General features: G+C 37.1%; 1 protein-coding gene across 2 annotated transcripts in view; it reads right to left on the bottom strand.

Moving 5' to 3' along the window:
• GRM1 (glutamate metabotropic receptor 1) overlaps window positions 1–26,363 on the bottom strand; it is a 416,270-nt gene that overhangs the window by 247,421 nt on the left and 142,486 nt on the right. For both annotated transcript variants that reach the window (XM_070377149.1, XM_070377150.1), the window contains exon 2: window positions 20,387–20,636. In XM_070377149.1, coding sequence (XP_070233250.1) covers window positions 20,387–20,636 — 250 coding nt within the window. The remainder of the gene's footprint in view (window positions 1–20,386; window positions 20,637–26,363) is intronic.

Raw genomic sequence — 26,363 nt, 5'->3', positions numbered from 1 at the left:
TGGGCTCTGACCACTGTCTATTTCTTATAAGACCCACTTCCAAGTTATCATATTCAACCCCTACTTTCACTCCTCTATCTTCAGCCCAGATTAGAATCCTTCCTTGGGTGGGCTAATGCCTTTGAGTTAAAATAAGAGGCCTACCCTTTTCTCAACTTCACCTTAAGCTGTGCCAGGCGATGGTGCACAAGATGAAACAGTGGGAAAGCTGGTTTAGACCAGACATTCCCAACACAAATACATCAATACAGTGTCTGCATAACACTTGGTGTCCTAATGAAAATGGCCTTTTAATGAGCAACTTGATTTTTTTTTCTTTTTTTATTTTAATTGGAGGCTAATTACTTTACACTATTGTATTGGTTCTGCCATACATCAACATGAATCCACCACGGGTGTACACGTGTTCCCAAAATACACAAAATGTAGATGATCAAAGTTAACATAAACAGTGATAAGAAAGGTTGATAGCATTTACCCTTGATACGATATGATGAGAATGGGACCTGTAACTCCTGTCAAATTATAAGAGAAAAAGATCAGACAAGTCTTAGTTATAAAACATTCTACAAACTACTCCCCAAAATTGTCAAGGTCATTATAGATTAGGAAAATCTGAGAAACTGTCACAGCCAAGAGGAGCTTAAGGAGACACGACAGCTAAATGTAATGTGGAATCCTAGAAGAGAAAATAGATATTAGGTAAAAACTAAGAAAACCTGAATAAAGTATAGATTTTAGTAAGAGATATAAATATAACAAAATATATCAACATAAGATATTAATAAAGGAAATTGGGTTTATGGGAATTAGCTGTACTATCTCAGCAACTTTTCTGTAAATTTGTTCTACAACAGTAAAACTGTTCTAAAAAAGTAAAGTTTAACAAAGTAATACATAAATAGTTTATCAAAATAATATACAAAAAGAGTTATGTTGGCTAATTATAAGAATCAATTATAATCTGTAGACCTATAAAGCACAGAACTTATATGACTATGAGAAGTCATAGTCAGAGACTATGACTATGTCATTTCATTTTTCTGGACCCTAACTCTGTTTTAAATGTATTTTTCAAGGCAAGGACTACAAATGACCAAGCTGAAACTGCAAAAATACAATTAATGATCATATCTGTGGTAAAAATTCAATGAAGGCAAAGATGCCATGTAAAAAATAACTGAGAAAATGAAATTCATGATATCAAAATGTCACTCATAAGTTATCCTAGCTTAGAACAGTTGCAAATATGTCAGTATCAGATCTTAATGTAATACAAACATTCCAAAACAGAAATCTAGGAACATAAAACCTGTGAGAATATATATTTTCACGTTTATATATATATGTGTGTGTGTCTTGCAATTTCATAGAAAATAAAGGAAAACCAGATTTTAAAAATACATATTAATAGTATCCTAGAAGAAAAAGATGAAATTTAGCTTGCACAAACTATTTTAAGAATACATCAAGCAGAAAAGAAAATGAAGAGAATCTAAAATTTTTAAGATTAAAAAAATGGCTCAGCCTACTCCATCCTCTTTTATTCTGGCCTGCCGTGAGTTGTCAGAGAAAGTCACAATGGGAATACATGTCGCTTCTTGTTACTCCTCTGGTCTGGGCTTAGGAAATCATACGTTGGAACAGTGGTCTAAAGGTCTAGGAAAGAAGGCTCACTCACTTTGTTGCTTCCTCTCCTGGTGTTGCATTAGGAAAATAACAACAGACTTGAAGTCAAATATTTAATTCTTCAAGAAGAAAAGAATGCTCAGACTGTGTCCATTTAGTAATATGACTAAATTTTTTAGCTAACATGTATTGGTTTAATGATAATGTAGGGAGATTCTGTTAAGTGTTTAAAATCTATTACCTCCTTTCAAAGTTGCAATAGCTGTATGTAACAGCTCTATGTACAAACCTTCTCAAGGTCTCTTAGCAGTAAATAGCGAGGCTGGGGTTAGAATCCAAGTGTTTCTGACTCTTGTCACGGCTGGTCAAAAGCTATCTTTTTAGAGTAATTATTTGACATAATTTACTGTTCAATTTAGAAAAATAAGTTCATTAAAGATTTAATTATCTTTTTGAAGAATTTATTGAATGAATTCTTTTAGTATATATCACATACAATTTCCTTGTTGCTTAAAAGATGTAAAAGAATTATAATATTTAATTTATCTTGAAGAGAAATATATATAAATTTTTCCCTTTCAAGTATTATTGAGCTGTTGATTCTAGAGGAGATAGATCAAACTGAACTAAATCAAAATTTTAGTAAATCAGGGTCTCTGAGTCTTTTGTACTAATTTTTTTTTTCATGGGGAGACAGTAAAATTGTAACTATGTTCTGTAATGCTCAAAAGGGAGGTAAGCATATCAATTCATCAATTCTAAAAAAGCAGTTACAACATAAAATCATGTAGACCAATAAATCTTTCTAACAGAGCAATCTCTTCCAGTTCCTGACAGGTGGTTCTGCAACTTCTGCTTGACTATTTTGACTTAAAACATCCGCACTGACTTTAGAAAAATGTATTTTATAGTTGGATAGATAATCACAACTGTCAATATTTATTGGCTGTTCGCTGTGTGTCAGGTACTAAACTGGACATATTGGTTTAATACCAAGTATGTAGTGAATACCGTCTGAGTTCCAGGCATTGTTATAGGGGTACTAGGGATTCAACAGTGAGTGAAAAAAAGACCCTATCCTTAACATGTTTATAGGTTATCACTTAATCAACAAAATATCTTATGAGATAAGTACTATATAATAGCAATATTTGTCTCCCTTCTACAAGTGAAGAAGGAGGGTTAGATGCTTTCCTATAGCCATAATGCTATTATAACATATAGGTGTACATAAACCAAGTGTTACATTATGTTCTTTGAAATATAACAGCATATTTTCAAGGTTCAATATAAGCCATATCATATTTAGAAAATACATTAGGTCTTTCTCATCTCACTAAGAGGGTATACCATTCACATGTTATTTTCCTTATCATGAGAATTGTGCATAAAGACTTGAAAATTTGTGATTAAAAGTGTTTTTCCAATGAACTAAAAGAGGATATTTTCTTTCCTTTTTTCCCCCAAATTTTCCTTTATTTCAACTGGCTAACCCAATCCTTTCAAGAATCAGACCTCACTTAGCTCAATGCAGAAGAGAATATTTTAGATTTATGAAATGGATTCTGCATTTGTATTTATGTGTATTGCACTGTTTTACTATTTACCATTTTGAAAACAAAAATCCTACAAAATCAAACCAATTTCTATAAAATAAAATGTTCCTGCTTTTAATATAGTTTCTCCTATATAATAAATCCAATCAAGAAACACCATCTACACAAGTGTGTGTGTGTTAAGTCACTTCAATCATATCTGATTCTTTGCAAGCCTATGGACTGTAGCTCACCAGACTCCTCTGTTCATGGGATTTCCCAGGCAAGAATACTGGATTGAGTTCCCATTCCCTCCTCCAGGGAATCTTCCCCACTCAGGGATCAAACCTGCATTTTTTAACTCTCCTGCCTTGACAGGTGAGTTCTTTACCTCTAGGACCATGGGGAAGCCTATACAGGTATATGCAAACAAATGGTGGAAACAACAAACTGTGGAAAATTCTTAAAGAGATGGGAATACCATACCACCTGACCTGCCTCCTGAGAAATCTGTATGCAGGTCAAGAAGCAACAGTTGGAACTGGACATGGAACAACTGACTGGTTCCAAATAGGAAAAGGAGTACGTCAAGGCTGTATATTGTCGCCGTGCTTATTTAACTTATATGCAGAGTACATCATGAGAAACGCTGGACTGGATGAAGCACAAGCTAGAGTCAAGATTACCAGGAGAAATATCAATAACCTCATACATGACACCACACTTATGGCAGAAAGCAAAGAGGAACTGAAGAGCCTTTTGATGAAAGTGAAAGAGGAGAGTGAAAAAGTTGGCTTAAAACTCAACCTTCAGAAAACTAAGATCCTGGCATCTGGTCTCATCACTTTATGGCAAATAGATGGGGAAACAGTGGAAACAGTGACAGACTTTATTTTGGGGGGCTCCAAAATCACTGCGGATGGTGACTGCAGTCATGAAATTGAAAGACGCTTGTTCTTTGGAAGAAAAGTTATGACCAACCTAGAAAGCATATTAAAAAGCAGAGACATTACTTTGCGAACAAAGGTCTGTCTAACCAAAGTTATAGTCTTTCTAGTAGTCATATATGGATGTGAGAGCTGGACTATAAACAAAGCTGAGTGCCGAAGAATTGATGCTTTTGAACTGGGGTGATGGAAATCAGTCCTGAATATGCTTTGGAAGGACTGATGTTGAAGCTGAAACTCCAATAATTTGGCCACCTGATGCAAAGAACTGACTCATTGGAAGAGACCCTGACGCTGGGGAAGATTGAAGGCAGGAGGAGAAGAGGATGACAGAGGGTGAAATGGTTGGATGGCATCACTAACTCAGTGGACATGAGTTTGATTAAACTCTGGGAGTTGGTAATGGACAGGGATGTCTGGAGTGCTGCAGTCCATGGGGCCGCAAAGAGTCAGACACAACTGAGCGACTGAACTGAATTGAGACAAATGATGATAAGTTTTCCTAAATCTTTGCAATGGGATGACACAGGGAAAGTAGAGGTAGTAATAACCATCTGCAAAAAATCTCAGCAAACTCAAGTGATAATGCTAACAGAGGGAGCATGCTTGTGCTTGTGCTCTGTCATGTCCGATTCTTTGCGACTACAGCCTGCCAGGCTTCTCTGTCCATTTCTGGGCGAGAAAACTGGAGTGGATTGCCATTTTCTCCTGGAGATCTTCCCAACCCAGGGATCAAATATGCATCTCTTGTATCTCCTACATTTGCCAGTGGATTCTTTACCAACTACACCACCTGGGAAGCCCTGCTAGCAGAGGGTACTTATGTCCTTTAATGCTGTAATTGCAAAAAATTTCACTGTGAATCCTGCTTTAACCATATTAGTATAATGGCTTTAAAATCAAGATCATAAAATGTCTAAAAGCTAAACTCTTATCAAAAAAGAGTGAATGACAAATGCAAGTACTATGATTCTGTTCATACTACTGTACTACTCTCTAATATAGTCCTGCATTCTGGTATTTTTTTTTTTTTTTGCAGCTTTATATGCATCCTATTTTATTTATTTATTTTTTATATTTATTTTGAACTTTATTTCTATTATTATTACATCAGCTCCACCTCAGATAATCAGTCATTAGATCTTGGAGGTTGGGGACCCGTTTCCTACAAAACAATTTGCCTCGACTCTTTCTTTAAACAATGCTTTGAAAGAAAAGGTTAGTGATTTGTTCTGATTCCACATATCAAACAAAAATACCACATAAGCAATAAATGCAAGTCATATAAGTATTTTAAGTTTTTTTTGCAGTCATTTTTAAAAAGGTTAAAATGAATAGCTGAGAATTTAATCATGCGTAATTCATTGATATATCTAAAATATTATTTCAACATGTGATCAATATAAAAACTGAGATATCTTATTTTTTTCTGTACAAAATAAAAACTGGCATGCATTTTAACTCACAGCACATCTCAATCACATTAACAGAATTCAGCTCAGTAGTTACATGCGACTGCTGCTGCTGCTAAGTCATTCAGTCGTGTCCGACTCTGTGCGAACCCATAGACGGCAGCCCACAAGGCTGCCCCATCCCTGGGATTCTCCAGGCAAGAACACTAGAGTGGGTTGCCATTTCCTTCTCCATGGTATTCACTTTTTTATGCACTCTCCTTCCCTTGAGTCACTGGACCTGGTGATATGCTTCTAATAAATAGAATTTGGCAAAACTAATGGGATAGCACTTCCACAATTAGGTTACAAATAGACCATGACTTCCATTACTTCCTCTCTCTCTCTCTCTCTTTCTCTCCCACTTTCATTCTTATGCCCACCTGTTCTCTTTCTCTCTTGCTGGCTTGCTCTAGAAAAGTTAGATGTTATGTAAGCTTCCCCATGGAGAGGCCCATGTGGCAAGAAACTGATTATCTCAAGCAAACAGCCAGCAAGAACTTGAGATCTGGCAACAGCAAAGTGCATGAGTTTGGAAGCAGATCTCCTGAAGCTGAGCCTTGGGATAGCAAGATCTTAGACAGATGAAAACTATTTGCACTTCACAAGTCATTCTCTATGCAACACCTTTCCTTATACACAGAAAACTCAAGACACAAAGTCTCTAGGAGACAAGTATAAACATCTCTAATTTAACAACCTGAAACATAGTTAAGGAGCTCAGGGTATCCTTTTGAAATTTTAGGCTTCATTGAGTGATCAATGAAGTGATCAATTTTATATCAATCAGTACAAAATTTTCTAATATTTCCAATAGTAGTGACCAAAGTCAATAAATCAATTTCATAATTTTCAATATTCTACTTCTACTTTGACAAAACATGCAATCAAGTTGCCCTTCTATACTTTGTTTCTGACACAATTTTTGCAATTCCAGCTCCCTTGAGTATTTAGGTAAGCTTGCAATCTCCATGGACATTGACTAGAGTGAATTTTAATAACTGTACAATATGCTATATTTGGTGAGCAAAGAAGGAAAAATATACCAGCTTGTTTCCTCATTGGCGAGGAATGCCAAACTCAAAAGCCTTTTAGGTCAAACTCTCTAGTTATTGTATAGTACTTTCACAAATCAGTGAAACTACATCTTCATTTTGAAGAATTGCTATGGTAATTTCTAGGGAATATACATGTGCAGGAAGAAAATTACTACTATGAAAAAATAGTATAAAAATGGTGGTGGGGGGTTCAGGATGGGGAACACATGTACACTCATGGCTGATTCATGTCGATGTATGGCAAAACCAATACCATATTGTAAAGTAATTAACCTCCAATTAAAATAATTAATTTTTTTTAAATTACTAAAAGGAATGTTTAAAACAGGCTTGTTTCTAAATGATGTCAGATTAAAAAATAAGTAGCCAAATCCTTCCAAATATGTGAACATCCTTGACATAAACTATACCTATAATAAGGGCTCTAGGTAAGTACCTCAGGGAAAAAAATGCAAATTTCTTTCATGTAAGTATCAACCCTTATAGCTAAATCCCTAGAATAATTGAACAGTGAGAAGTTATTTATTTTTACTCTCTGAAATAGGTAAGGCTTAATTATTTTGCTATCTATTAAAATTAAATAAAAGTGGGACAGGGTTCTCTTGTTGTTGAAAACCACACATTTTAGGTATGGTTGTGACAATTCTGGATGCTACAATGGTTAAGGGTTTGCCAGTAAGAAGAATTATCACACCAAAACAGTCCTATTTCCAACCTGATCACCTTCTCTCCTCAGAACAAACCAAAGATTAGCCTCAAAATTACTCATGTCCAAATTTAATTGAATCAGAGTATGGAGAAGGTAACCTCCCAAACATTGTTTAAAACAATAGAGCAATTGCTCAGTAATTAATGAAGCCTAAATTTGAGTACAATAACAAATGAGATACACAGTTTAACAGAGAGACCAGGAAAAGCGACAGTCAATGATTAAACCACCTTGATTAAACCACTGTCACCCCAAAGTGAGTATGTGCACACCCAAGATTACATGCATCCTCTGAGAAACAAAATCAAACACTTCACACTGAGGGAAATAGGCTTCACTAAAATAGCCTAGTCAAGACACGAGACAAATAAAAGCACAAACAACAAAAACAATCTCCAGGGAGGGGATAGGAGAATCAGTATGCAGAGTTGCTACAATATATTACCTAAAACGTGTGGTTTTCAACAACAGCAAAAAAAATACTTGTGCTATATTAGAAAAAAAAAAAAAAACAGAAATGTGACTCATACATACTTTAAAAAAGCAAGTAACTAAAACTGTCTGGGAAATAGACCAGATGTCAGCTATAACAAAGCCTTCAAAGTATCTTTTATAAATATATTCAAAGAACTAAGGAAATCATGCTTAAAGAAATAAATGCCTAACCAAATGTCATTAAAAATATAGACACTGTAGAAAAATCAAGAAGAAATTCTAGAGTTGAAAAGTACAATAAATGAAGAACGCAATGGCAGGTTTGAACTTCAAGAAGAAAGAATAGTTGAACCTGAAGATATATCAATAATTATACAATTCAAAAAGATAGGAAATAGAATTTTAAAAATGAACACAGCCTCAAAGAAATATAAAACCCTTTGTATGCTATGTATATTATAGCATACATATAATAGGAGTACCAAAAGAAGTGGAGAAAGGAAATGGAACATAAAAAAATATTCAAAGAAAAATTGTCTGGAAACTTCCCAGATTTATTGAAAACCTTTTATCAAACTCCAAGTAGAATAAATACAAAAAGATCCACATTCAGGTACATCATAGTAAAAGCCGTGAAAATCAAGAAAAAGAAAATCTTGAAAGCGGCAAGAGAAAAACAACTCATTACATGCAGTTGAATTTCAGCTAATTAAGAAATGATCTCATGATCTGGCCAAAGGTGGCCAGAAGGCACTTGAATGACATAGTCCAAGTGTTGAAATAGTCAAAGTGCTGAGGGAGATGGGGGGAACCTTCAAAAGGGAGGGATATATGTATGCCTATGGCTGATTCAGGTTGAAGTTTGACAGAAAACAACAAAATTCTGTTAAGCAATTATCCTTCAATTAAAAAAAAATTTTTAAGTGCTAAAATAAAAATCTATTAAGCAAGACTCAAGCAAAATTGTTTCTCAAAAATGAAGGTGAAATAAAGATATTCTCAGATTAATAAATACTAAATGAATTTATTTCTAGCAGGGCCACCTTACAAAAGAATAAAATAAAATCCTAAAGAAAATTCTTCAGGCTGAAAGCAAGTTACCCCAGATGAAAATTCACACACACAGGCACACACACGCACACACACACACACAGCACAAGTAAATACAGTTAATTATAAAAATAAAACAGTATAAACACATCTTTTCTTTTATATACCCTTAAATGATTTTAAAAGTGATTGTATAAAATAATATGCATATAATTATAATGCAGGAGCCTATACATACAGAAATGTAGTATATTGATAACAGCACAAAAGTTGTGGGTGGTAGCAAATTTATATCAGAGCAAGGAAATGATACCAGATGGAAAATTTTATCCACAGGGAAAAAAGATGTAGAGAATCAGAAACAGCACATAGGATGGTAAATGTAATGAATTTATAAATATATACTTACCCTGCTTTTTTATCAGCTTCCTTAATAAATATAAACTGTATAAATTAATAATTTATATATATATATGTAGTATGTATAACAATAATAGGACAAAAAGAATTAAGAGGGAATAGAGCTATATTCATTATAGTCAAAATTGAAAATAATCCAAATGCCCACCAATAGGAGAATGGTTAAGCAAACTGAAGCATATTCATGCCATAGAATAGTACTGTTGACCCCTGAGCAATGTGTAGGTCAATCCACTTATAACATATACCTGTAGCAGTATTCCATATCTGTGTTTCCTCCCCAACTTCAGATTCAATCAACCATCAACCATGTAGGACTTGTAATATTTAATACTTGGAAAAATAACCAGGTAACAGTAAATCTGTGCAGGTCAAACCGATGTTGTTCAAGGATCAGCTGTACTCAACAATAGTAGTCCATTGGTCTGCTATGGGCAACCTCAGACTTGGAGATGGCTGAGGTTAAATCTACCACATGTTTACATGCTTCCTATCCTATATAGTGATTAGTCTGAGAATTGGGACATGGCAATGTTTTCAGCGGCAGTTCAATAGGCCAGTATGGGCATCAGGAGGAGACAGAAACACAGGAAATAAGCAGAGTTGCAAAGAGTATTTGTTACTATTACTGCTATTACTACTACTACTAACACTACTATTATATACTACTTTCAGATCTATCTTTACTTTTAAAAGAAACTTTTGAAAGTAAATAAATTTCAAGGTAAAGCAAAATACAATACAAAAATAAATAAATAAATAAAAAACCACCTGGGACTGAAATGGTGGATTGATAGGCAGTGGAATTAAAATTTTCACTTCATCTTCCCTTTCAAATATATCTTGTAAGTGATTCATTCATAGTGAACATCAGATCAGATCAGTCGCTCAGTCGTATCCGACTCTTTGCGACCCCATGAATCGCAGCACTCCAGGCCTCCCTGTCCATCACCAACTCCCGGACTTCACTCAGACTCACGTCCATCGAGTCAGTGATGCCATCCAGCCATCTCATCCTCTGTCGTCCCCTTCTCCTCCTGCCCCCAATCCCCCCCAGCATCAGTCTTTTCCAATGAGTCAACTCTTCGCATCAGGTGGCCAAAGTACTGGAGTTTCAGCTTTAGCGTCATTCCTTCCAAAGAACACCCAGGACTGATCTCCTTCAGAATGGACTGGTTGGATCTCCTTGCAGTCCAAGGGACTCTCAAGAGTCTTCTCCAACACCACAGTTCAAAAGCATCAATTCTTCAGCGCTCAGCCTTCTTCACAATCCAACTCTCACATCCATACACGACCACTGGAAAAACCATAGCCTTGACTAGACGAACCTTGGTTGGCAAAGTAATGTCTCTGCTTTTGAATATGCTATCTAGGTTGGTCATAACTTTCCTTCCAAGGAGTAAGCACCTTCTAACATCACCTGAGTGCAAAACCCTGATGCAGGCATCACATAGTTGTGGTTCTGAAATTTAACTCATCTTGAGTCCTTTTGAAAAAAAGAAGATCCAAATGTCTTCACCAAGAAATTCTACTAATGGTGTGGGGTGAGATTTAAGAATCCATATTTGTAAGAGGCCCTGATGAGTCTGATGTACAGCCAGATTGAGAATTGACTGTTACAGAAACTACAAAAATGTATTAAGATAAATTCCCTGTAGTCTTCAATCAGCCTCAAACACAATCAGCCTCAAATGATTAATGACATCCTTTTTAATTAATTCAAATTTGAGCCAGTGCCTTATGATACAAAAGGCACTTGAAACCCTTTCCTTCAGTATTTTTGATATCTTCTAGGCAAATAGAGACCATGAGAGTAGAGTCTTTCAGTTTTCAGGTGTGTGTTATCTGAAACACAGAAATAAGCATTGATATAAAGGAAGAGTGAATAATTACTAACTGTCCCCCAATTTTGTGGAAATCCTGAGCATTCCCATGGTTGAGGTCTGTGCTCGAAATAACTGTCGGTATCCTACAAATGATGCTTATTCTCCAGAGTACTGTAAATCTCTTTTCCTTTCTTAGCACACATTTCTTATGGTGTTTTTCTAACAGTGTAATCTTCCACAAACCTCCCATTAATCTGCCTTTGGAGAAGGAGTGTTTCAAGGAAAGGATAGTCTGTCAGCAGGTTAGTGATCATTTTCTGCCCTTGGGATCCTAGAGAAGGCCAGCTTATGAATCTTTAAGTCGTGACCGTTATGCGTCAGAAGATGCTCATCACTTTTGGCCGCTTTCGGATTATAATCCATTTTGAGGGATGTCACACTTCACTGGAAGTCCACATTTACTTAAAACACATAACCTTTGCAATTTTGCCTGAAGGCTGCACACTTTAGATATTTCCCCATTTTTTTCATAATGGGAAGATGGGATCTAAAGTAACTCATTTTTTCATTAAAAATATAAGTGTGTGGAACGTAATACCATGGTATATCATCTTATGTTTCAAGGGTATACATCATCTTATGTGTTTGTTTCAAATGTCTGGGTGGGAATAAAGGCCTTCAGGGGGTCTAAGCGCCATCGCAATTTTAAAAAATAAATAAATAAAATAAAAATATGTGTTTAGGTTCTAGAAAAAAAGATACACTGTAAAAATACACTGTAACAAACACACTGTAAAAAATATACTGTAAAAAAAATACACTGTAAAAAACAAGTATTTCCTTTGTTTTAAAATGAAACTGTAGGCTTCTTTCCAGATAAAGTAATTGCTCCATTTCAGTCATATTTTAAAAATGTGTCTAAGGTTGTTTCTTATGCTTTCACCTCATACATTGTGGTGTTAGTGTTTTCACAGATAAGATTTTAGACTGGGGATTTGGAAGATTTTCTTTAATGACAGATAACAGAAAGTGGATCTAGTGAATGAGAAGATTACAAAGGTGGGAGAGATGACAGGTAAAACAGTACACACCAATAAGAAAAGGATGTGAAAAAGAAGCGAAAGATGAAAGTGTGAGTGTGTTAGTTGCTCAGTGTGAGCAATGCTTTGTGACCCATCGACTGTAGCCCACCAGGTTCCTCTGCCCATGGAACTCTCCAGGCAAGAATATTGGAATGGGTAGGCACTCCCTTCTTCAGGGGATCCTCCCGAGCCAGGGATCGAACCAGGCTCTCCCACATTACAGACAGATTCTTTACAATCTGAGCTACCAGGGAAGACCCAAGAAAGGAACGGGCACTTTAAATTTAAGGACCACATACTATAAATTGACTGATCAAGAGAGAAGGGATGAAATGGAAGGTTATTGACCTAATTATCTTTATTGGGTTCTTGTTACTTATAGTGTAGAAATAAGATGTCAGAATCCACTAACTAGAAGGGCCTAGGAAATACATAATTAAATATGTCATACCTAAGTGTATCTAAACAGAGACTCCTAAAAAGGTAGACTGTAAATCTACTAGAAGGGCTTCCCAAGAGGAGGAAGCCAGGGTAGGTGCCAAGGAAATGCCAACTCTAGGAATAGGATGAAAGCCAGAAATCTCTTCTTCAACCTCAGTAAAGACTGTGTCTCTGACAGACATAATACTGACACTCAGTTTTGTTTTAAAATAAATAAGCATTTTGTGAATAGACAAATACAACAACCTGAGAGGTAAGCAAATATTAGACCCAACTTTACAGACGAATTATAGAAACAGAGGCTGATTGCAGAACGTCAAGCCTTACCACACTAGGTAAAACTTACTGACCCTGGAATATGAAAGAGAACTCAGGACCACACACGAAGCTATCCTATCTCACCATGACACTCCAAGCCTTCTGACATAGTTCTAAACAATGAACATATCAAAACATTGTACTTGGCATGATAAGGAAAATAAAATATATATATATATATATATATATAAAATCTGGTTCCTACCATTATGTGTGTGTGTGAATCACTCAGTCATTTCTGACTCTCATTATTGATGAGGTTACAATTTGACATTTGTATATCTATATGATGCTACGGTATAGTAGGTAATTTGAATTTTGCCTGATCAAAATGGTGGAGTAGAAGGACATGTGCTCAACTTCTGCCAGAACACAAAAATCACAGCTTAGATTATTCAGATATGACCTAATCAAATCCTTTATGATTATACAGTGGGGGTGATGAATAGATTCAAGGGATTAGATCTGATAAAGAAAGTACCTGAAGAACTATAGATGGAGGTTCATAACATTGTATAGGAGGTGGTGACCAAAACAATCCCCAAGAAAAAGAAATGCAAGAAGGCAAAATGGTTGTCTGAGGAGGCCTTATAAGTAGCTGAAAAAAGAAGAAAAGTGAAAGGCAAAGGAGAAAGGGAAAGATATACCCAAATAAATGCAGAGTTCCAAAGAATAGCAAGGAGAGATAATAAAGCCTTCTTAAGTGAACAATGCAAAGAAATAGAGGAAAGCAATAGAATGGGAAAGACTAGAGATATCTTAAAGAAAATTAGAGATACCAGGGAATATTTCATGCAGTGATGGGCACAATAAAGGACAGAAATGTCAAGGACCTAACAGAAGCAAAAGAGATGTGGCAAAAATACACAGAACTATACAAAAAAGGTCTTAATGACCCAGACAAATGGCATGGGTCACTTATCTAGAGCCAGACATCTTGGAGTGTGAAGTCAAGTAGGCCTTAGAAAGCATTACTATAAACAAAACTAGTGGAGGTGATGGAATTCTGGCTGATCTATTTCAAATCCTAAAAGATGATGCTGTGAAAGTGCTGCACTCAATATGCCAGCAAATTTGGAAAACTCTTTCAGCAGTGGTCACAGGACTGGAAAAGGTCAGTTTTTACTCCAATCCCAAAGAAGGGCAATGTCAAAGAATGTTCAAATTACCATACAATTACATTCATTTCACATACTAACAAGGTAATGCTCAAAATCCTTCAAGCAAGGCTTAGCAGTAAGTGAGAACTGAGAACTTCCAGATGTACAAGTTGGATTTAGAAAAGGCAGAGGAACCAGAGATTAAATTTTCAACATCAGTTAGATCATAGAAAAGTCAAAGGAACCCAAGAAAACATATATTTTTATTTCATTGACTATGCTAAAGCCTTTGATTGTGTGGATCACAAGCTGTGGAAAATTCTTCAAAAGATGGGAATACCAGACCATCTTAACTTTATCCTGAGAAACCTGTAGGCAGGACAAGAAGCAACAGTTAGAACTGAACATGGAAAAATGGATTGGTTCAAAATTAGGAAAGAACTATGACAAGACTGTATATTGTCACCCTGCTTATTTAACTTCTATGCAGATTACATCATGCAAAATGCTGGGCTGGATGACTCACAAACTGGAATCAAGATTGCCAGGAGAAATAACAACCTCAGACACATAGATGATACCTCTTTAAAGTGATGAGGAACTAAAGTGCCTCTTGATAAAATTTTAAAAAGAGGGTGAAAAACCTAGCTTAAAACTCAATATTCAAAAAATGAAGATCATGGCATCTGCTCTCATCATTTCACAGCAAAAAGATGGGGAAACAATAGTAACAGTGATAGACTTTATTTTCTTGGGCTCCAAAATCACTGCAGACGTTGTCTGTAGCCATCAAGTTAAAAGATGATCGATCGCTCCATGAAAGAAAAGCTATGACCAACCTAGACAGTGTATTAAAAAGCAGAGACATCACTTTGCCAACAAAGGTCCATATAGTCAAAGATATGGTTTTTCCAGTAGTTATGTACAGGTGTGAAAGTTGGACCATAAAGAAGGCTGAGTGCCAAAGAATTGATGCTTTCAAAATTCTGATTTTGGATAAGACTCTTGAGAGTCCCTTAGACAGCAAAGAGATCAAACCAGTCAATAGTGAAGGAAAGCAACTCTGAATATTCATTGGAATGTCTGATGCTGAAGCTGAAGCTCAAGTCCTTTGGCCACCTGATGTGAAGAGCTGACTCTTTGGAAAAGACCCTGATGCTGGAAAAGATTCAGGGCAGGAGAAGTAGGGAGTAACAGAGAATTAGATGGTTGAATGGCATCACCAACTCAATGGACATGAGTTTGAGCAAATGCCAAGAGACAGTGAAGGACAGGGAAGCCTGGTCCACTGCAGTCCACTGGGCTGTTAAGAGTCGGACATGAATTAGCTATGGAGCAGCAACAACAACAACAACTTATTACCTTTCAGGTTGTTAAGACTGGAGATATCATATATATTATTAGTTTAGTACATACCAAACCTTCAATAAATGGTAGCTATTTTTATGTATTTACACAAATAAACCATGCTTGTTTTCACTTTCTTCAAATAAAAGAACAATATAGGAATTAGAACAAATCTTTGCTTAATTTTTAGAATTTGATAATTATAACAGAAGATTTCAAAGAATTATTACCTACTTATTCCAAATCAGGTTTTATATAGCTATAGTTCCATAGATGGGCTTCCCTGTTGGCTCAGTGGTAAAGAATCCACCCACCAATGCAGGAGACGTGGGTTTGATCCCTGGCTTGGGAAGATACCCTGGAGAAAGAAAGGGCAACCCACTCTAGTATTCTTACCTGGCAAATCCCATTGACAGAGGAGCCTGGCAGACTATAGTCCATGGGGTCACAAAAGAGTCAAACACAATTTAGAGACTGTTTTGGTGTTTTAGTCACTAAGTCACGTCTGACTCTTTTTGTGCCGTTTTTTTAGTGACTAAACAATAACAAGTTCCATAGATAAAGACTGGTATGCAAATAGAGAATTATATTGTGGAGTCTCAGGTTAAAGATAATGAGCTTGAAAATAAGAGCCCCCTTTTTGAAATATCATGTAAAACATTTAACACTGAGAGAAATAAAAAGGATTCAAATAATTAGAAATATAAAATAATTTATCAGAGACACCTCAGTTTATTTTCCCAAATAAGGTGGCTCCAAACAATGGAATAAATCTTTAAAAGAGAACAAGCTGAAAAAAAAAAAAACCTAAAAGCTAATATCTCTTACATAAAACAATCACACAGTATAACTTAATGAACGAATTCTGTAGTCGCATTGTCCAGTTTCACATCCCAACTACAACACTTTTTGACAAGTTCTTTACATCTCCATACAGCAAAACAAATGATATCAGTACCTATTTTGTCAGATTGTTATGACAAGTCAGTTTATGTATATAAAGTGCTTACAGGGCCTTCCCAGGTGGAACAGTAGTAAAAAATCCACTTGCCAATGCAGGAGACACAAGAGATGTGTGTTTGATGCTCAGCTCACAGAAGATACCCTGGAGAAGGAAATGGCAACCCAGTCCAGTATTTTTGCCTGGAAATTTCCATGGACAGAGGAGTCTGGCAGGCTACAGTCCATGGGGTCGCAAAGAGTCAAACATGACTGACATTGGACACATACGAAGTGCTTGGAACAGTGAGTCCTAAACAAACGTTATCACCATTATCATCATCACCATCACAATTAAAATACAATTATAGATATGCCCTGCACAATTTGAGAAGCATCTTGAGGGAGGTAGTTTTAAGAACTAAGAAAGAATGATTCTTTTGTGTGATGATTATCTTGACCATGGTTAGTTAACTTACTTGATAAGAATATTATTCCAATTTGTCCAAAGTCAAAGGTTTGATTTTTACGTGGATGTGCTGGCTACATTCCATGACCACAAATTAAGACACTAATTCTAAGCAGTTCTATTCAATAAATTCTCCAGGTTTTTACAAGGTGACTGGCAAAAAGTGCATACTGATTAATCTAAATTCATGAATAACTTTAGAAAAAATGAATCTATAAATATATTATTTTTGAACATAGTTCAGTCATATGGTCTTAATATAAATTCTAGAACTTGAAAAATATTTAAAGATGATCTGGAGCCAAGTCATTAATTTTTATAAGGAAAAAAGACAGAGACAAAAAATGACAGGATCACATGGGATTACTCTGTGGCTGAGCTAGAACTCTTAGCTCATATTTTGTTTTGGTTTTCAACTACATATATTCATTAAATACAGGATTTTTAAGATCTCTGAGAACTTTCTAACATTCTATTTGTCATGATGGTTTATTATTCCATTATAAAGAACTCAGTCCTTGTGACAGAATATAAACTTTGAAGGCCATTGCAAGGACTTTGTTATGAGAAAAATGAAAAGCCATTTTCAGGCATTGAGCATGTAAGATTAAAAGACATTACCTGACTTAAATTTTTAGAAGACCCCTTTGCCTTAAGAATAGATGTGGGAAGGGGCAAGGATCAATTAGTAGGTTTTTACAAAAACCCAAGGGAGAGATGATGTTGGCTTGGACTAGGATAGTAATGGAAAGAATGGTATTAAGTCGTCAAAGTCTAGATATGTTTTGACTGTAGCACAAACAATATTTCTTTCTGTGTTGGATGTGACATGTAAGAGAAAAGAGGAGTCAAGGGGAGGCAAAGGAACATAAATCTCCATTTAGGAATTTCTGTTATTTTTTTCTTAACTAAATGTATCTTGCTGCAGTCTACACCATGATTACTTACTTTCATCTCTATTAAAAGAGGCCCATCGCCATCTACACAATGTGTTCTCTGAAATCAGCAGCATCCAGAATTAGACCATGTATTGTGAAAGAAACTAAATAGTGGCTCCTGACCTCAAAGGAGTTTAGTATTTGGTAAGTTAAAGCCCCTTATATGGGAAGGAGATATATTTGACAGCACTACAAATGTAGCTAGAAGTTGCAACTTGGTGTTAAACTGGAACCCTTCTGGACATGTCTGCAAAAATTAGGGAACCAAGCTAATCAAATGTCATTGGCATGAGGAACAGGGGAGTATTTGGGTTAGAATTCATCATACAGGAATTGGGAGAATCAAGCTTCTGAAGGAAAGGCTAACTAGGTATGCCGTAGTGTTACTTCTCGTCTTTATTGCCAGCTCAGCTCCCTCTGGACTCATATCTGGATTCATATCTCTCCCAAGGAAGGGAGAGAGCTGTGAACAAAGAATGGGAAAAGGCTGTTTTCCACCAAATTCTCTAATATATGAGAGTAAAAGCCACTTTGATAGACCCTCATGGTATACAGCCCAGAAAATCAGAAAAGCACTGTATGCCGTAGCTTTGACATCTCCAGGGTTCCAAGCTTTACTGGCAGTGACTATTGTACAGGGAAGTGTCCTTAGAAGCACAGGTGCTTGTTGTGATTACGGTATCCTTAGGATACATCAGTAGAGCCCAGAAGAGGTGAGGCAGAGAAAGAGAGGAGTAAAAGAAGTAGATATCCCAGGCAGGTGACCTCATCAGGAGGAAGCACATGTAAGACTCAGAAATACCTATATGAACTCAGTTCCATTATTAGCAGGTAAGCAAGACCCAGAGAGATAAGATAAGGGAATGAACTCTTAACACTCCAATTACTCAGTACAGAATTTAGTCATCACTAGGTCATCTTTATACCCCTCCAAAGCTCACCTATTTGCTACATTCTGCTCAAGATCTCCAGAATCCAGGTAGTAAACTTCTCTTTGGAGATATTAAACAGAATGAATCCAGCAAAACAGACTTTTATTCTTTTGAATATGGTAAACATGAGAATTTTTTAGAAAAACCAGCACCCTTCATAAAAGCAGTCACTTTAAAAATCAATTAAAAAATTAAATATCTATCTGCCATCTGTCCTGTGCATATATTAAGAATGGTTATTCCATGTAACATTTCAACAATGCTGTTTACATTCTTTTTCACTCATAAAGGAAGTAACATTCCTTCTTTAAACACATCTTCTTTAGAGATGCTTTCTTAAATAGCTTCACACAACTGCATCATGTCAAAAAAGCCAAAAAGACACTCTGGCAGTGTGTCAATTTCACCCAAATTCAATCATTTTTTAAAATCTTGAATTATACTTTGACCTTGACTTCATAGCTCTTAGATCATTTCTTTGTTTCTTTATTCATTTAATTGTATTTCTGTCCTACCTTCTACTCAAAAGTCTTTGATGGGCTCTGTGCGTCTAGCTCCAGATGATAGTAAAGTTGGTTTTACTAGCATTTCAGTCATTATCACAAGGGTAGGTCAGAAGGAAAAGGTCCTGGGTAAGTGTCCACACCACTCTGTCCACTTTCCTAGAGAAGAGGCTGAGTGGTTAAGGCACTTTGGCAGGTGAGAAAAGATTGTACTCTAGCCAGAAGAGAAGATGGAGCAGAAAAAGAGATCTGGAAAAAATGCAATGGCAACCCACTCCAGTACTTTTGCCTGGAAAATCCCATGGACGGAGGAGCCTGGTGGGCTGCAGTCCATGGGGTCGCTAAGAGTCAGACACGAATGAGAGACTTCACTTTCACTTTTCACTTGCATGCATTGGAGAAGGAAATGGCAACCCACTCCAGTGTTCTTGCCTGAAGAATCCCAGGGACAGGGGAGCCTGGTGGGCTGTCGTCTATGGGGTCGCACGGAGTCAGACATGACTGAAGCGACTTAGCAGCAGCAGCAGAGTCAGAGATCAGAGGAAGCTTTCATTCTGGTACGTTTAGTAGGTTCCTTGGAAAAATTCATCAGTTCCGTCATGTATTCATATTAGAAGAAGGCAAATTAAACAAGATACCTGTTAGGTTAAAGATCCTATGAAAAATATGATGATATTGAAAATCTATTCCCTCACAACTACACATGGTATAGAAAGAACACAGACTAACCCACCACCTGCAATTCCAGAAATCACATGCTGACAGCACCACTATTTGCCATCCCATATATGTAAGAGATTAAATGACCAAGTACCAGAGTTTGGCTGCATGTCCACACCTGCATTCAGCTAGTCTTCTACATTTCAGACCTGAATGTATATTTCCATCTTCACTACTACCCTTCATCCACCAAGACCTCGTTAAGATATCTATGCTTAGGAATATAAGACATGTGGTTTGGGGAGGAGGAGAGGTAGAAGCCCAGAAGCAAATGAAAAGAACAATTTACCACGACAAAACATTCCAGCAACAATTTCCCGCTTTTTTCTGAAACACTCTCATCATCTTGTCATCCACTGCTCTGCTCTTCTTTATCATGAAAACAGCAATAGCCTCACTCTCAGTGAGATTCAGGACCAAAGCACATCTCACTGTTTTGGAGTCAGGGAGTCCAGTTCAATGAGAGCAAGTTGTGTGTGTGTGTTAGAGAGAGAGAGAGAGAGAGAGAGAAAGAGGGAGAAAGAGATGGAAATTTACCTTCCGATGAGTGAGAACTCGCCCACAACGCCAAGGCGCCGCATGGCGCTCAGGAGGCCCCGGACAGTCATCCCTTCGCAGAAGCACACCACCACTCTGGCCTTGGGAAGCCGCTCTCGGAGCTTGCGCAGAAGTCGGTCAAAGCTCTTCTCCCCAGCGTTGCTGTAGATTTTGTCTGAGTGGGCGATGCAGAGGCCTTCCTGGGCGGCCAGCTCTTTGAACGCATCCATTCCGCTCTCCCCATAATTCCCTGTCCGGAAACAATCAGCAGATGTTCAAGACAACCTGACAAGGACAGTACTCACAAGCTAGAACAAAGACTCATTAGTCCCAGAGAACAGAGAGAACTGACTTGCCAAGTAATTTGAAAATATAACTGGGACTGAAGGAAGATCTGGATGGAGTAAAGAAAATAATCAAATGTAATCAAACTATCAACTCTGAAAGAAATAGAAAATTAGTAACTTGGGTGTCCACAGTGAAAATGGTTTTGAGACATAAAATATGCTGTCCTGTTTTACAGCCATCATCACTAGTGGCTGTCCCAGATTTTAGCGATATGGGAGAGGTCAGCACATAGGGATAGGAGGTCAGCCAGCACGATGAGACATGTTCAGTTGAGGACTTGCTTCATCTGGCTGCCAGGTTAAGAGCAGACATTCAAGCTGATAGCAAGTCCTGCCACATTTCCATGAAGAGTGAGTAAGCCAAGCAAATGGAGCACCTGGCCAGGCTGGACTACACAGATAAAAACCGGCTACAAGGCTCAATCGAAGCTGCTACAGGGATCAATCATAAAATTCTTTCACTTTATCAATAGCCTCTGATAAAGTGAAAGAATTATAGGAGATTTGGTCTTATGCTTTGGTTTCAATATTATTATAATAAAATATACTTTAAAAGTAAGAAATAGAAATCAATGAAATAAAGCAAGTATCAGGACTTCTTCCCTGGTGGTCCAGTGGTTAAGGATCTGCCTGCCGATGCAGGGGACACAGGTTTGATCCCTGATTTCAGAAGATTCCACATGCCCCTGGACAACTAAGCTCCGGCACCACAACTAGTGAAGCCCACAAGCCTAGAGCTCCTGCTTCACAGGAGAAGCCACTGCAATGAGAAGCCCAGGCACCGCAACTAGAGTGTAGCCCATGCTGGTCGTAACTAGAGAAAGCCTGTGCACAACGGTGAAGACCTAGTGCAGAAACAAATAAATAACAAAAATGCCACAAAAGACAAGTATCACATCATGTCAGCTCCCCATCTCTCTATTTCACGGATGGATTTAGCCCCCACCTCCTCTGTACCTCCACGCCTGTCTCCAAGTTTAGGGATTTTGATACCCATGTAAATGACTTGGGTTTTCTCAACCTCCTCTATCCAGTGATATTTCCTGTAACTCAGTTACTTTCATGTTCACACGTTTAACCTTGTATTCACAAATGTTTCTAATATCTCTGAATGTGGATATCAAGCATCCCAGTCTCTGTTTTTGTCCTCATCATTAGAGCGCATATATTTTACCATTCCATCTCCAGCAATTTTTTCAACCTCATATTTTATTTTGTACTCAGCTCAACGTAACCTGCCAGTTAATGCTGATCATATCCCTTGATTTTTCTAATTTTTGTACATTACCTGAAATTTTTTCTTATTTAGTTTTCTCTTCCCCCTAGTTCCATGAGAACACCTTGTTCTGAATAAGTCATAATTCATTTATCCAATGATGTAGTCTTAGTATTTAGAATAATTCTAGACACTAAATGCACAGTAAAACTACATTTGTTGTAACAACCCAGTAGATGAAGAGGCAAAAATTATAAATAAGCAATGAAAACAAAATAAGTAAAAGTGGGTAATAGTATATGAAAAAAATCACTGAATCTCAGTAATTATGAAGATAGTACAGTTAAAATAAGATGCTATTTTTTCATGATACTATTTATTTATCAGATTGTCAGAATTTCAAAGATTCATGATGTTCATTATTGGAAAGGCACAAATACATTCACTTTTGGTAAGAGTAGTTCAAATTTTAGTGGACAGTCTGGCATTAGCTTTCAAATTTTTTCAAGGTAAATATCACATATCACATTTATTGCACAATATATAGCAAGAGTTAAGTAAAAGAACTTTAAAACAATGATACTATCCATTAAGAACTTACTATTGAAATCTCAATGTCTATAAAATTTTCATGGACATTGTTGAAATCTAATAAGATTATCCTGTCTTTTTAAAAAGAAAACGTTCTTGTTTCCTGTTCCATAATACTAAATTACCAAATTAAAGTTTTTGCCTCTTCTTTTAATTACCTTCAGTGGCCTCATACAGTCCAGTAAAACCCAAATGGAAGATTGAACACATGACAAAATCCTCAGCTCCCTGGACTTTGGAAGCATATCATGGCTCAGACAAGAGGCACTAACTGATAATAAGGGGAAGACTGCAGCTGGCAAGTGAATGGCTCATCTGTCTGCAGCAGAGGGTGCAAGGAAGGAAGTCAGATGCCGCTTACTCACAATAAAGGCAGGTTCAGAAATCTATGAGGTACATAGACATTACCAGCCAACTCTTTCAGCCAAAGGCACTAAAAAGGCATCATAAAATGGTGTTACAAGGGAAGCAACTCAATTGCTAGGGTCTATCTTTGGACTCTGATCACAGAAAATGGTTTTACTCTTTTATCAAAACACAAGCAGACTAAATGAGCAAGAATATTCTATGCATTCAAATAAGAAAATTCTTGGTTTTCAGTCTAGTAAAGGCTTTAGACATACTCTATCCAAACTCTTCAGGCTACAACAAGGAAATTGGGCCAAGTAAAATGGCTCACCAATAGGCATGAAGCTTCTTTGTGTTAGAATTGGAACAGTCTGCCTTATTCCTAAGTTACTGCTTGTATCTCTTTTGTTTTTTGGACAGTTTGAAAGAATTCTCATTGACCAACTTAATAGCAACAAGCAATTAAACATGCATGTTTTTATAATTTTTTTAAATGGCATAGTTTAAATGCTTCTATGACATACTTGTTTCAATTTGTTTATTCATATTTTCTTATTTGGAGGGTAGTTATTCATTATACCAATTGATTGAGAGCTGAATATGATGTGATAGATCATATTTAAACTGCTAATTTCTCTTATGAAGGCTGAGACTCCAAACTAGCATATTTCTATGCTGCTGCTACTGCTAAGTCACTTCAGTCATGTCTGATTCTGTGCAACCCCATAGACAGCAGCCTACCAGGCTCCTCCATCCCTGGGATTCTCCAGGCAAGAATGCTGGAGTGGGTTACCATATCCTTCTCCAATGCATGAAAGTGAAAAGTGAAAGTAAATTTGCTCAGTCATGTCTGACTCTTCACGACCCCATGGACTTCAGCCTACCAGGCTCCTCCGTCCATGGGAATTTCCAGGTAAGAGTACTGGAGTGGGTTGCCATTGCCTTCTCCAGTATTTCTATGAAGGTAATTCTAATATAAGACCAAGAATAATAACTTTCACATTTATAAATCTTTATATTTTAAATATCACATTCATAAATATTACCTCTTGTGTACTTGTTACATTGATGATAGTACTAGATACAAATACTATACAAAAGAGGAAGAAAATCACCTCTGGGAAACTTAAAATCACATTGCAGTACTTTTATTTAGTAGAAATGACATGACAAACATGAATGTAAATATTAAATAGAGATGCTGTAGGTTAGGAATCAGGAAAAGCTGCCTAAAGAAAGTGCCTCTTGTTAGCGAGGGTATGGAGAAAAAGGAATCCTTGGACACTGTTGTGCATGCATACTAAGTCGCTTCAGTCATGTCTGGCTCTTTGCGACCATATGGACTGTAGCCCGCCAGGCTCCTCTGTCCATGGAATTCTCCAGGACGGAACACTGGAGTGGGTTGCCATGCCCTTCTCCATGGGATCTTCCCAATCCAGGGATCGAACCTGGGTCTCCTGCACTGCAGACAGACTTTTTACCATTGGAGTCACCATTGTTGGAAGAGATATAAACTGGTACAGCCATTATGGAAAACAATATGAAGTTCTCCATAATTTTAAAATGAAACTACTATACGATCCAGAAATTACTCTGAAAGTGAAAGTTGCTCAGTCATGTCCAACTCTTTGCAACCCCATGGATTATAGCCTGCCAGGCTCCTCTGTCCATGGAATTCTCCAGGCCAGAATACTAGAGTGGGTAGCCATTCCCCTCTCCAGGGGATCTTGCCAACCCAGGGATCAAACACAGGTCTCCCACATTGCAGGCAGATTATTTACCATCTGAGCTACCAGGGAACTAATCTCTCTACTAAGGATATAAACAAAGGAAATGAAATAAGTATCACAAATAGCCAAGATATGGAAATAGCCTAAATGTCCATTGATGGGTGAATGAATGGATGAAGAAAATGTAATAATATGTTACATACACATGGAGTGGAATATTATTAATAGAACATTAGCCATAAAATGGAATATTAGCCACAAAATGAAATATTTGTCATTAAAAAATTTCCAGTAGTCATGTATGAATGTGAGAGTTGGACCATAAAGATGGCTGAGCACAGAACAACTGATACTTTCAAACTGTGGTGCTGGAGAAGACACCTGAGAGTCCCTTGGACTGTAAGGAGATCAAACCAGTCAATCCTAAAGGAAATCAACCTTGAATATTTGTTGGAAGGACTGATGTTCAAGCTGAAGTTCTAATCCTTTGGCCACCCGATACAAAGATCCAACTCATGGGAAAAGATCCTGATGCTGGGAAAGATTGAGGGAAGGAGGAGGAGAGTGATGGCTGGATGTTTGGACGGCATCACAGACTCAATGGACATGAGTTTGCACATACTCTGGGAGACAGTAAAGGAAAGGGAAGCCTGGCATGCTGTAGTTCCTGGGGTCACAAAGATTCGGACGCAACTTAGTGACTGAACAACAACAAAAAAGACCACCGCTTGCAATAACATTGGTGAACTTAGAGGACTTTATGTTAAGTGAAATAAGCCAGACATAAAAAGACAAATACTGTATGATCTCTCTTATACGTGAAATCTAAAAGAGTTAAGCTCATAGAGCAAGAGTAGAACAGTGGTTACCAGAAGTAAGGGAATGGAGAAACTGGGGAGATGTTGGTCAAGAATGGAAAACTTCAGTTATGAGTAAGTTCTGAGGATCTATTGTACAGCATGGTGACTATACAGTTAGTGACATATATATATATTCTAATAATAATAATCTATAGCTAATAATATGTATTGTGTACTTCAAATTTGCTGAGAGTTTCTTAAATGTTCTCAGAAAAAAACAAGAGAAGTAACTATATGAGGTAATGGATGTGTGAATCAACTTGACTGTAGTAATTATTTCACAAAGTATATGTATTTCAAACTACCACATTGCACACCTTAAACATAAGCTATTTTGTTTGTCAATTATACCTCAAAAATCTGGGGGAAAAGAACATGCTTTTATTCTGGATCTTAAAATAGAAACAGATTTTTTCCACAGATAGAAAGAAAACTAAAAGACATGTGCTCTTTGCCTGCCTCCCAGGTCACGGCCAAATGATGCCAGCCTGAAAATAAATTACTTAGCACAGAACCTGCCTTCTGTCTCCCTTCCCCTTTCCATCTGACCACCCAGATCTCCTTTTGCCTTTCCTGGTAGTGAGAAATTTTTAAAGATACTTTTCTGTGAGGCTTAGGAGGAGTTTTGAATACATAAAGAACTGACATAATAAAACTCTTAAAAGTGCTATATAAGTTTTAATACCAAAGAAACCCAAAGGAAATCAGTCCTGAATATTCATTGGAAGGACTGATGCTGAAGCTGAAGCTCCAGTACTTTGGCCACCTGATGTGAAGAACTGACTCATTGGAAAAGACCCTGATGCTGGGAAAGATTGAGGGCAGGAAGAGAAGGGGACAACAGAGGATGAGATGGTTGGATGGCATCACCAACTCGAGGGACGT

The sequence above is a fragment of the Bos mutus genome, chromosome 9 (assembly GCF_027580195.1).
Source record: "Bos mutus isolate GX-2022 chromosome 9, NWIPB_WYAK_1.1, whole genome shotgun sequence".
Classification (NCBI taxonomy): Eukaryota; Metazoa; Chordata; class Mammalia; order Artiodactyla; family Bovidae; genus Bos; species Bos mutus.
This window is presented reverse-complemented; position numbering and strand designations above follow the sequence as displayed.